This window comes from Sus scrofa, chromosome 15 (genome assembly GCF_054392235.1).
Source record: "Sus scrofa isolate SSC_HxYL_T2T_F1_AM1 chromosome 15, Sscrofa_HxYL_maternal_Yorkshire_Landrace_v2.0, whole genome shotgun sequence".
NCBI lineage: Eukaryota > Metazoa > Chordata > Mammalia > Artiodactyla > Suidae > Sus > Sus scrofa.
Window position 1 is genome coordinate 132,822,002 of NC_139397.1, and position 13,715 is coordinate 132,835,716.

General features: G+C 46.1%; 1 protein-coding gene across 7 annotated transcripts in view; it reads left to right on the forward strand.

Moving 5' to 3' along the window:
- The window catches only part of XRCC5 (X-ray repair cross complementing 5), a 97,508-nt gene extending 91,607 nt beyond the window's left edge, over window positions 1–5,901 (forward strand). For all 7 annotated transcript variants that reach the window (XM_084999040.1, XM_084999044.1, XM_013984470.3 and 4 more), the window contains 2 exons: window positions 4,812–4,886; window positions 5,655–5,901. In XM_084999040.1, the coding sequence (XP_084855166.1) occupies window positions 4,812–4,886; window positions 5,655–5,669 (90 nt within the window). In that variant the 3' untranslated portion in view covers window positions 5,670–5,901. The remainder of the gene's footprint in view (window positions 1–4,811; window positions 4,887–5,654) is intronic.
- Window positions 5,902–13,715: the final 7,814 nt, after the last annotated feature.

A 13,715-nucleotide genomic window follows, 5' to 3' on the forward strand; every position in this document is an offset into this window, starting at 1 on the left:
CTTTTTACTCCATATTAAGAGCACAGAGAGGACAGAGGGTCTGTTCCCATGGCTTTGGAGTTTTGTTTCTCATGAAATTCCAGGAGGCTGAGTCTGTCTAAATAATCATTTGACACAAATTCTATGAGGGAAAAGAAAGCATCATTTTAGCACTTGTTTTCCTCGTAGCTGCCTAATCTCACCTTCTTTATTATTGTTGACATTTACTGATTTTTTTCCATCTTAGTATTATATATGTTCAAAGCTTAGTGATCCCGTCATCTTCCAAATGCATCTAGAGAGGTGAAGTTGACTTGCTCAGTGTCTCACAGTAAGTTCATGGCTAGCTGAATTGACTAAACCCCAGACCCTGGGCTCCGCCTGTATTCATCTTCCCACCACACCATGGCCACCTCTCCATGCCTCCACCTTAGCGTGCCACCAGCCACATGGTCGTAAAGAAGAGATGCTTATGCTCCCTCTTTCAAAAGTACACCCAGTTTTCTGTGTATAAGAGATATCCAGAGCCCTGTGAAAATTATAAGATAAAATTTAAGAATTATTTCCTGGGAACAGTTTTCTCTATCTGCTGGCCCCTGCTGGACTCCATGACATTTTCCTTTGCTCGTTTCCACTTTCCTTTTCTGCTGTAAATCTCTAGTGTGGTTGTTCTATATGCTAGCACAAGAAAAGCAATAATTAAAATACCACAGTATTAACTTATATTTGTTTAGAGCTTGATACTTTTAAGATATAATTTAAAATTTTTTATTGATGTGGAACATACAGTAAATGCATAACTATTAACTGTATAGACTATACGTTCTTACATATTTGTGTATCTGGGCACCCCTACCCAAATCAAAACAGAATCTTTCTGACACCTCCCAGAAGGTTCCCTAATACTCTTCCCACTCAGAACCCCCAAGATAACCAGTCTTCTGACATCTGTCACTTGAGAGTAGTTTTGCCTGACTTAGCCTTTATATAATTGGAATCATGCCTTTTACAATTCATCTGTGATGTTAAAGTTATTCTTTATTATAGCTATATAGTATTCCCTTTTGCGGTTATACCACAATTTATTCATCCATTCCCCTAGTGATGGACATTTGATTGTGTCCCAGCTTTGGAAATTGTAAATAAAAATACTGTGGGTATTCTTACATGTATCATTTGGTAGATATACGTTGGATATATTTCTAGAAATTGGAACATAAAACCTATAATACCGCAAAGCATGTTCGTATACTTCATACAAGTCCATGAGATAGGTAGGGTCAGAAGTAGTATTCCTATTTTATTTTTGAGGAAAACTAGTTATAGAAAGACCAGGAAGCTTGCCCAGGGTTACTGAGGAATGGATAGAGCTTAGGTTGTGGTTCTCTTCTGCCACACTAGTTTGCAGGATTTTTCTGCTAAACTGCATTGCCTTTATAGCATGAAAATAACATGAATGAAACCTAGGTATATGTCATTTTAGACAAAATACATGCAAACAGACTTTCATTATTCCTGATGCTTTTGTACATCTGGGTTATGGGTGATTCTTTGGAATCACTTGGTGGTGTTGGACTCAGCCTAGTGGAAGCCGTGTGTTTTTGATTTGGGGATTGGTCAGGGCCTGAACACAAGCCAATTTTTAGTTTTTAGTCTTATGGAGGAATAGGGCTATAAGCTTCTTTTTTATTTTATTTTATTTATTTTTTGCCCAAGGAAATCTGAAGTTCCCCAGTCATGAATTGAACCCATGCCACAACAGTGACAACACTGGATCCTTAACCACTGGGCCACCAGGGGACTCCCTGGAAGCTTCCATACAGAGGTTATTGATACACTTTCTGTGCTTGTGGCCAGGATTGTATTTCAGTGTACCTGGGAAGTAGTAGTTTATCCATTTCATAAGGATTTCCAAGTAAGGAGGTTCTTTCTTGGTAACCCCAAGGTGGTGATGGTGGTTTGAGGATGGAGGACTGTGTCACCCAAGTGTCCTTTCTATTTATTCCCTGCTTTTTCAGCATATTGCAGAGAGAAAGAATACAAGGAAAGTTGAGAGTTGACTCATGCCCCTTTCTGCTGTGTTCAGAGAATCTGTTGCTTTTATTGAGAAAACAGGCCAATCATTTGAAGTCTCTGCTTTATCTCTAGCTTCCCTGTCACCGCACAGCCTGGAAATTACTTGCAGTGAAGAACTCTGATGCTGAGGAGTGATAAGTGTAAGAGATCAGCCTCGCCTGGGGCTTTGGGAAGGATAATTGATGGCAGCCCAGCTTTTAGCCATAATTTGGTTACGCAGAAATGTGAAGCAGATCTGTCAGGAATCGGTTGCAGATGTTTAGCATTTGATGGAAATGAAAGTTTGTTTGCTGCCGTTCCTCTCTTCCTAGCAACTTGGCCTCATCTCAAGGATGTGCCATTTGTGTTTAATTGTATATACCGTGGTCATACTGTGCAGACAGTCCTATCTTAATTTATACTGTAGTCCCAGTGTGAAAGGGGCTTTGCAGTGAGGGACGGAACGGGACTTGGAGCTTTTAGAGGCTGGCTGCCAAAAAACATTCGTAAGTTTCTAGATCCATTAGTAGGTACCTACCAGGTATCAGGTTTCTAAGAGATAATAAAAGATATAGTGGATGACAGAACCACTGAGACCATGGAGTTTGTGTTCGAAGGTACCAGTCATTTGTGGACTCCCAGAGGTTGCCGGTAAAACACGGTTCTACTTTTTATTCTCTTCATCCCAGCTGGATAAGCTTTGTCCTTTAAGCTTATAGCCGTGGTGTAGAGAAAATCATGTGGGGGTTAATGATGGTGAGTAGGAGAGGAGAGGAACAAAATAAAAATCCTTTTCAATGTTGATAATAATTAGAATCATAAAGATTAACAAGAATCTAAGAGCAGAGTTTAATCTTTAGACATAAACCATAAGCAAATGCCTATGGATTTCTTATTCATATATCTCTCTTTTTAAAAAATTAATTAATTTATTTTTGTCTTTTTAGGGCCCCACCTGCAACATATGGAAGTTCCCAGGCTAGAGGTCCGATCAGAGCTATAAGCTCCAGCCTATACCGCAGCCACAGCAGCAAAGGATCTGAGCCGCCTCTGCAACCTACACCATAGCTCACGGCAACACCATATCCTTAACCCACTTACTGAGTGAGGTCAGGGATTGAACCTGCATCCTCATGGATGCTACTCAGATTCGTTTACTCTGAGTCACAATGGGAACTCCTGCTTATTCGTATATATCTATGTGGCCCTCAGATATCTTCATTAATAATCAACCAGAATAAATAAATAGAATTAATGATATGGAAGCTGCATTATAGTTCTATTCTAGACTTTGCCCCCATTGCTAGGATTTTCTGTCTCCTATACCGTGGATTCCAAGTGAGGAACCCAGTCCAGTTTAGGGTCAAAAAAGGCTCTGGAAAGATTTATAAATGTCCTTAGAAGAAGATGAATTCCTTAATCTCTCAGTCAAAATTGAAGTTAATGAATGATAAGGTGGTTTTGACTGAGGGGAAGCAAGTCCAAGAGGGAGATTGAGTTAAGAACAAACCGTCATGGCCATGTCCATGGTGCTCACAAGGCCTTAGTTCTGCAGATGTGGCCTGCTCTTGCCAGTCTGTTTCCTGCGTGCGAAGGAAATGTAGCACTTGCTTCCTGAGAGTTGTACACAGCCTAGTGTTTGGACAGTGACTTTGACTTGTGATTTTGTGTGTGTGTGTGTTTTGTCTTTTTAGGGCTGAACCTGGAGGTTCCCAAGCTAGGGGTCAAATCGGAGCTGCAGCTGCTGACCTACGCTACAGCCACAGCAATACGGGATCCAAGCTGAGTCTGCGACCCACACCACAGCTCACGGCAACACGGGATCCTTAACCCACTGAGCAAGGCCAGGAATCAAACCCGCATCCTCATGGATGCCAGTTGGGTTCGCTAACCGCTGAGCCACGACGGAAACTCCTGACTTGTGATTTTTTAAGGGGATGTATTTATACATCTTAGGTTTGAAAGGCTTCAGTTGTGTCCATTGTACCATAAAAATCACAGGAATGTATAGGGAAAGCAGTTCTTGTCATCTTTTCACGTCGAGCAAGTGAGAAAATTATGCCTGAGTACACCTTTCTCTCTTGGATGGAGACTGCTACGGGAGCGAGTGGGGTGGAGGGCTGGCTCACTGCCACATGCTCTGAGCACACTGACCCTGAGGATGCTAACCGGGAGGGAGAGGGTGCTTTACCTCCCACCTCCCTTTTTAAAAACACTCACTCCTGCAGGCTTGTCTCTGCCACCATTTTAAGCATTTATGCTACCCCCTGGTGTTAGGATGGATACGTGGTTGATAGAACGAACCTAGCTCTTAGATGCAGTTTCTGTATGCCTTAAGAGTCCCCATTGCCATCTCTTGGAGGAACAAGGTGGAGGAATGTTCAGATCATCTTCAGGGGCGCTCACAGCTCTTTTGAAATCTGACTTGCATTCCTAGATCCTTGCAGACATCAATTCAGGGCCCTTGCTTTCCTCTAATGAGCCCACAGATCCCCTGTGGAAGCAGAAATGGAAATATCAGGTGTCCTCAGTGCCTGATGTAGGACCTTCCACATGCTCACTGCTTGGCGAGCCATGTCATTTCCTCCCTCTTCACAAGCATTATCTCTGTGAGCAGGTAGTGTGGACTATTCCACCTTGAAATTGGTCCTCTCATCCAGAACCAGGCAGAGGAGCATGTGTCAAGATGATGTTTCTTTGGGCCATTTGCAGGGGTCTTTCTGTCAAAGGCAGCAAAAAATGTCCTTTTGGTATCATGCCTGACTTTCTATTCACAGTTTTTGGAACCTGAAGAAAATCCAAATGAAGACACAGCAGCCATGCTCGAGGAGGGTGGTGACGTAGATGATTTGGTAAGTATTCACTACATACCAGGTGTTGTAATGATTGACCCTGCCGAAGCTGTAAGTACCGCCACAAAACCTGCTTATCATAGACTTGCTTCTTATGTGTGTTTTAATTTCTAACACACCACAGGCTCTCTACACTCTCATTTATTGTCATTATACGTTTAATCAGATAAGTAATTTCATAATGGATGCCTGTGCTCTGTGGTTTTTTTAAGTTTATTGTTCATTTAGCTTAATCCTCTTTTTTGAAGGACTAAAAAGAGCTGGGGAGGCTATTCCTTTAGCAGCAAAATGTCATAATTTGCAAATTGTTTTCAACCAAAATAAGCACTACAACATGCAATTTGTGTGGGTGACAAATAAAAACAGCCTTTAAAAAGCCTAATTCTTAAATGTTCTCAATTAACTTGATGTAAATAAAATAGGCTGATAGGCATTTGGGGATTTCTGGACCTTACCACACTACATCCGGATGCCTGGGAGGCTGTTGGCTTTTGTATCCGTCTTTCATGTGTGGAAACTTGCTGCCTTTAAATTAAGCCTCACATGACAGCAGTCCAGTAAAACTTTCAGCCTTTTTGTGGAGAGGTTCTTAGTATTGAAACGAAGAGATACTTAGAATTGAACTCCTGAGATAGTCAGCGGTGAGTAAGCGTGCAGGTCCTCGCATGCTGCCAGTGAAGAGGACCGTCATCACCACACCCTCTCCCCAGAGAAGCAGTGCTTGGAGTCGGCCTGCTTCCCTTCTAAGTGTGTTTTGCCTGTTCACAGCTGGACTTGATATAGCTCGAGGCTGTGTGGGGAATCTCTGAGAGTCGCCATCACTGCAGTGCTGCAAGTTCTATACGGAACAACCTGGAGACGGCACCTCAAGCAGAACCTGAAGCCCTGGAGATGGTCCCTGCAGGTTACAGGGACATGGATCTGCCAGCTTCCTGTGGAATGAGTACAAACATATAGAAGGGATAATTTAGACCCCATCCAAGTTTATAAAGAGTCATTGTTATTTTCTGATTAATTGGTGTATTATTTCTTTTGTGGCCTTTTTTTTTTTTTTTTTTTTTTTTTTTGCTTTTTAGGGCTGTGCCCGAGGCACATGGAGGTTCCCAGGCTAGGGGGTCAAATTGGAGCTGTAGCTGCTGGCTTACACCACAGCCACAGCAACTCAGGATCCGAGCTGCATCTGTGACCTACACCACAGCTCAAGGCAACACCGGATCCTTAACGTGCTGAGTGAGGCTAGGACTCAGACCTGCATGGACACTAGTCAGATTCGTTTCTGCTGAGCCACGATGGGAACTCTCTCTTTTGTGTTCTTACTGATCTCAATATATTATGCATGTGTTTTGAAGTTTCTGGAAAGTGGATTTCATCCTGACCCGGTATGTGGGTGAGGATTGCAGCCTTCATGAAAGTTACCTCATCCAGAACTGTGGCGTGGCCATTGGTGAGTTTCTCAGTCCTCCCCAGGAAGTCTCCCCATTGTCTGCTCCTCTATCAGCATCACAGCTTATTCTGATCAAATGGTGGCATTAGTTCTACCAGCAGAAAGCTGGCTTTGGAAAATCATGGCTAATCATGCATTCTTAGCATCCCCATAAGTCATCCTTGATTCATTTCATTTTGCAGACATTAATGATTCCAGGCAGAGAGAGGGGAGGGGTTCACTCTGGGCCTTTACAACATCCCCTTGTACTTTGCACCCTTGCGTCAGTCTTATATACAAGTGCCCATTTAAAGCAACCCCAATGAAAGATGTCATATCTTACTGTCCACTTGGATGGGTAAGGCCAAGGGGAGGTTTGTGACTTGGATAAAACGGAAACATTTCACAGAATCAAGAGGGGAAACTTTGTTTTCTAAATTCTACATGATTCCTACCAGGTCCTCCTGGCAGCACGAATCAGTGGAGTTAGGATAGCCTCGTAAGCATCCCTTGTTTTTGACAAGGACGGCAGTTGGGGGGATTCTCTTGTGGAAATGTCAGTCCTTCCATCAGACCATGAAGAGTTTGAATCAGTTAGTCCTTTGTGATACTTTTTGGTTTATGTTACATGCAGTGAGATTATTTGTGCTTCCTCTAACTCCACTTTTACATAAATGATCTGAATACCTGAAAGAAGTGAGCATAACAGGTTCAGGAGAGGAAGGACTAAATGAGCCATGTCATCTCTAAATCATGTGGGCAGAGTGTATGCCCTGTGTGGATTTGGTCAGAACATACTGCTGAGAGTGGATGAACACACTAGGGTCCCATTTCCCTGAGATGAGACGTGCCGATCTGTAGAACACTTGGTGTCCTGCCCCATAGGCCAGCGACATCATCAGTCTGCCACAGGCTGCTCCTCAGAAACCCGCTAGTCCCACAGGTGATAGGCTCGTGTGGGGGTTGGAAGTGGCTATCAGCCCTGTCGCCCTTGGGCTACTGTGCCGCCAACAGTGACAGGCGTATAGAGGAGGTAAAGGAGGGCTTCCACCCCACTCACCACCCAAGTGGCCCCTTGAGGGTATGTGTTGCCTCCACCCCCACCATAAGAACTGCTGTCTTAAATGCTGAAGTTTGATCCTTTGCCAGCTAATTTACATATGAAATTTGGAATCTTGGAGCATTCTTCAGGAAGCCATGCTGGGCAGTGTTTTACCTAGTCCAGGATGGTTTTTGAAAGCAAATGAACACATTAATACTTCTATGGATATGAACTGTGCTAATGACTAGCTTTGTAACTAATTTTGATTCAGACAACAGATACTCTATTTGGTTCACTAACTCCCATTGGCCTCACTTTGTATTATCTCCCAGCTGTTCTAGGTTTAGCACACAAGCTGGTAGCTCAGTCAGAGTAGAGGCTGTGTGGGTGAGGAAAGGAACGCTAGGCTAGCCCAGATTCTCAGTGCAAGTTCTCCCTGTTGGAGCCAAATACACAAGGAGCAAACAGCAAGACGACATCAGGAATGGCTAGGTTGTGGCTCATGGCTTAGGTTTGTAGTGTGCCTCCTCCATCCAGATCTTGCCACCAACTGGCTGCAGTGCCTGGGACAGAGCAAGAATATCTGGTTGGACCTGCTCGGAAAGAATAGGGCTGGACTGGCTGCCTGGAGTAGAGAGAAGTGCATGTGAAGTTTAATGTACTTAAGATCCCTAAGAGATAAGATCGAGTTGCCAATCACATTTGTAAGTCCTCTTGCTGCAGCAGCAGGATGGCCTGGGAGAAGGCAGGACCTTCCCACTCAAAGAGGGTTCATAGATGGCTTTGCAGGAGCAGCTTGAATAAGGGGAACGGGTGCTGCCCAGGACGTAGAGGAAGCAAGCCCAGACCCATGTGCCAGCCTCACATTCACAGTCCCCAGGCCCTCCGCCTTTGCGCTACAGCATGTGGGTGGGTAAGGACACTGACGGGGTCGGACAGACCCAGGAAGAGGCCTCGACCGTCACGTCCCAGCTCGGGTGAGTCTTTGAACTTCTCTAAGCCCCTCTTACCTTTTCAGCATGCTGGGAACTATAATAGCCCTCACAGAGTGATGGTTAGGATTAATGAGCACATAGTGTGATGGCAGGATGGGGACGGGATATAGGAGGAAGAGGACGTCCTGCAAGGGAGGCTCGAGAGACCGCAGAGGTGGTGGTGGTGGTCTGGCTAATCACCAGCCTTTGTTTGGACGGATGTTCTGTTATAAATGAGGCCGGAGTCTTAGAGATGGAGGTGGGTGGAGAGGAAGGATGGGCAGCTGGCAGGGAGGAGAACTGGGAGTAGGGCAACACAGGCAGTTGGGGGGCATGTTATTCTTAGTTTTTTTCCTGTGTGGCGTGTCAATGAATCCTCATCTCCCCACGAAGTATTCAGGGAAGTCTCTGTTTCTCCCTAATGTGTTTGGAGTTGGTTATTTAGGGGGTGCATGTAAGTGTGAGCTCTCTGACCTGCCTCAGGGAGGGCAAAAGTGAAACGGGCTTCCCACGGGGAGTCCAGTCATCTCTGGATTACCTGGATGCCTTGTTGCTACAACCTGAGATCATTCAAACAGGGGTGGCACTGACCTCTACTGCTTGGGTCACAATACACGTGACTTAAGCCTATGCCTCCAAGCCCTGATTTTATGAGCAAAACCAAACGTCTGTGTAACTACTCCCCTTTCAGAAGTGAAAACAATAAATGAACTCTGTTCTTGAAAGTAACAGCAGATAACAACTTGGCCAGGAAAGCACAAAAGGTAGTGTGTGTGATAACTTTGTCATTGGTTATAATTTTAAAATCGCTTTCCAAGCTGTTAGGCTTGCATTTTATTAAATAAGAGAAATTGAGGCAAGATCAAACACACTGCGGAAGATTCAAACACATTCCATGTGGCCACATGGCTTTGTTTATGTAGCAGGATTCCGTGCTGGTCACTAGTGGTGAGACTGCCCCAGTGAGGGATCTCCGGCAATTTCGGAAACAGGAAAGAGATGCTTTCCTGTTCTGGTGGTCCACACACTGGATTTGAAACAGTCCTACTCAGAGGGACAAAGGGAAGGGCATGGTGAACCCCTGGCAAAGCCAATCTTTTTTTTTTTTTGTCTTTTTAGGGCCACACCCAAGGCATATAGAAGTTCCCAGGCGGGGTCAAGTCTGAGCTGCAGCCATGGGCTTATGCCACAGTCACGACAATGCCAGATCTGAGCTGCATCTGCAACTTACACCACAGCTATAGCTCATGGCAATGCCGGATTCTTTTTTTTTTTTTTTTTTTTTTGTCTATTTACTATTTCTTGGGCCGCTCCCACGGCATATGGAGGTTCCCAGGCTAGGGGTCGAATCGGAGCTGTAGCCGCCGGCCTACACCAGAGCCACAGCAACGCGGGATCCGAGCCGCATCTGCGACCTACACCACAGCTCACGGCAACGCCGGACCGTTAACCCACTGAGCAAGGGCAGGGACCGAACCCGCAACCTCATCAATGCCGGATTCTTAACCCACTGAGTGAGGCCAGAGATCAAACCTGTGTCCTCATGGTTACTAGTCAGATTCGTTTCCATTGGGCCACAGTGGCAACTGGCAAATCCAATCGTATGTAACGTATACGTGGCATTTCTCTGTCTCCACCCCAGTAAGATTAGAGGTTGAAAAAAAGGTGTCCATTTCTTATAGTCAGCATTGACAGAATTCTGCCGAGGGTGGGGGTAAAATGAAGTAATAAGGCACTTCTGGTGCCAGGTGCTATAATACCCTAACCCCACCTGGCAATGTAGGATGGAGGTTGGCAAAACCTAGCAGAAGCTGTCCTAAGTCTGACCTGTCATTTCTGCAGCCTTAGCAGCACCCAACAACTTTGTCAACACTGCCTTGCTGTGGCCTGTGTCCTAATTCTCGCCAGATGAGATGGACAGAATAGAATGTTCTCACCTCTAAGGAGAGTCTGTCTTGGACCAGCCAAGGAGCTGAGGCACGAGCCCTCTGCACAGTCGCATGGAAATGCCAATTGCCTCCTGTTTTACAAAAAGGGAAATATAATCCAAAACTTATGTATCTGTGGCTTGAGCGTTTCACAAGTGGACAGAATGAGGCTCCTAGATGCATGCTGTGCCTGAGGGCTGTGGGGCATGGGCACTGGGAGAAGGCAGGGCTTTCTGAACGCTACGCTTGCTGGTCCTCGGAGGTGTGGGACTCAAAAAAGGAAAGGGGGCGGAGCTGTTAGTGTGCGTCAGAGTAATCTTGGGAAGCAGCATGTTGTTTCTTCATTTAAAGCAAACCACCTGCATTGTTTTGATCATTATTCACAAGGTTTGACTAGAGGTGAGTTTCACTGTTTCCAAACATCAAATATACTCAAAATTAGGAGACCACTGCAGAAATCCAGAAGGGTGAATTGTAGGCTCCAAAGACAATTTGAGAAAGTTTACTGGATAGCAGGATAATTGTATTTTGGCATAAACAGCTTAAGTATTCATATCAAAGGAAACTTGTTCTCTAAGCAACCAGCTTGCTAGGGCCCATGATTATTAAAGGGATCTGTGGGTCCTTGTTCCTGGAGGTGAAGACGCAGCCTCCCATCCTGCTGTCCATTGGGTCCAAGCAAACGGGAGTCAGTGAAAGGGCAGCGTGAACCGTGGAGAACCGAGGAACTGGGTGGGTCCAGCAGTCCTGTCCACTGCACCTTTCCAAATAGAGTATTTCTTCAAATCTAAATGCCATTAAGTATGTTGAGAAAGAAAGAAAACCCAGTGGCCATTTTAGTTTACAGCCTAACTTTTTCAATGTTAAAATGCTACAGAAGTTCCCAGAAGTGGTGGAATAACTTGCCCCCCTCGCTGGGGTCGTGGCAGGGATACGAACTTCGCAATCAGAGGTCAGGAGAGCTTTGGAATGTGAGTAACAGGAACAGCAACTAACACGGGCTTTAGAAAGCAAGGCTTTATTCTCTGCAGGTACAAGCAGTGGGGCCTAGGCAGCTGCTGGTGATTCAGTGACATCATGGCGAAGGCCACTAGGGCAGCACCAGCTGCAGCTGCCTCTTTATTAGGAAGGGCGGGGGTGGTCCTAATACAGCAGCCTTCTTCAGACACAAATTTGTCCCATGTCCAGTTCTCGATCCAAGATAACCTGGATCTGCGTTTTCCCCACCATCCTAACCTGACACGGGTCAAGGAGAAGGGGCAGAGATGGATGTTGGGTTAGCTCTCTGGCAAACCATCACCCAGTTCCTTCACTTACTAGCTGTGCAGACTCTGGAGAAGTTGTCTCTCCTTCTCAACTTCCATTTTGCTCTACATATGGTAATTGGTGAGTTTGAGATTTAAAATCAGTTAATTGACATAACCCTGCCAAGTGAGCCAGTAAGCGTTGGTCAACTCCAGTCCTCCCAGCCCTCCTGCTCGTCATCCTCCATCTTGCATCCCAGCCAGAGATTCTGCAGAAATCTCTGGATGAGGCCAAAAAGTCCCCACCATCTGCCTTAACACTCAGGACCGGGGGCGGGGGAGGGGGGCACTCGGTGTCCCACCTGCAGCCCTTTTACTCTCCCTCCACCAGAACTTGGGTGAGCACTTTGAGGAGATGCAGCTCTTTCCCGCAGTCACAGGAGCTGGAGGGGCAGAGCGGGAGGAGCACAGACAGAGTTTCAGTTCTGTAATCCAGGGCTTCCGTCGTCTGCAGAGTCTGTGCCGTTTGGTAATTCCACTACTTCTTTTTCTTTCCTCCTCTCTCCACAGAAGCCTACTTTTTAATTTCCACTGAATATCATGACTTGAGCCCAGCCTAGAATCAGACTGCATTTTCAGTCCCACCTCTCATTGCTTGGCTGTGTGAGCACCGCCAAGTCACTCAGCCATTCTCAGCCTGCGTATGCAGCTGTCAGACAGGGTTTGTGTCAGCCATGCCTCACTTCCAGGGTGGTTGGGAGGAAGATGCTTGGCACATAGTGAGTGCACGGTGATGCTTCCTGTTACTGTCAGCACCTCCACTTCTGTATTTCTTCCTCGTCTATGCCAGCATCTGTCTGGCTTTTAAACGTCCAACTGCCTGCTACCAAGGAACACTCCTAACCCTCCATAGATTAGCTGATAGGAACAGCACTCGGAGAGACGACAGCATCTCCACCCTGCAATTGCCCGTGTCCCTGGGCGTGGTACTCCAACACGCCATCTGTTTTCTCCTGCAAAACGAACACCTGCCTCTGAGGGGAGGTGGAGTAGAAAGAAGATGAAACATAGAAGGCTTTCTAAGAGAAAAGAACTCAAGGCATTTTGATTTCTGGATGGGCAGAGATGCGTGTGCACACACATGGGCATGTGTTTCAAATCTTGGAACCTCATCAGGTAGGTCACATCACAATGTGTCGCTTCACCTGGCCCCTTGTGTAAAGCCTTCCCTCCCCTCTTTACAACTCCCTGAGCCCTGATCCTCCAACAGCGTCAGGGTCAGATGCCTTTTATGAGCTACTCTGATCAGGAGAGATGAAACCTAACAGAGGTTTAATCATCACTCATAAACTGCTAAGCACCCACCGGCAAAGGGATGCCAGGGAGAGCACGACTAATGAGGGCACTGGAGCATGCATGCCTGTATGATGGGAGAGGGACAAAAAGCATGCCTTGGCTCTGTACGCATAATGCACACGTGCACACGGACCCAGCCCCTCTATTGTGTACGTACACATACCTCTGTGTGTTTCCTTGCTGAGCCTCCATATTCGTCTCTGAGGGCAGCGCCTCACAAGGAAGCAGTCATGTGGGATTAGGAGCCCACCGTACCCAGTAGGTCCTCATCTTTAGTAATTCCATCAGCAATGACCCTGTTCCCAAGCCAGGTCGCATTCTGAGGCACCGGGGGTTAGGACTTCAACATATCTTTCGTGGGAGACTCAGTTCAACCCCTAACAGCCACTGGGGTTGTTATGTCTGCAGAGAGTAAGGGTGTGCGGGAGACACACACAGGAGCAGGCCTTTGGGGAGTGTGTTTTTGTGTCTGTCGGGTACCTAGAACGGCACCCAAAATATGGAAGGGATGCAGTAATTTTAGTCCCCTTCCGTCTACAAATATAAAAAAGTGTGTGTGTGTGAAAGAGAAGTCTCTCGATGAGAAGGCGATGAACACCTGCCCATCTTGTGTGAGAGGAAAGGGTCAAAGTGCTGAACCTGTGTGTATTTATTGAGAAAGTGAAACAAACTACAGTGTCTCCTCTCAGTGTGAGCTGTTACTATTGGCAAGTGTCTTTGTATCTCTTCATTCATGAATTCTCATGAGGACAAAGACCTCATGGTCAGGGTCTTATCTGGTCCCAGGCATGTGGCCCCACCTCATTCTTGCCCGGATGGACGTATGTGGGACCCGGGGCTCTTAGCCAACTCCAAGGCTGGT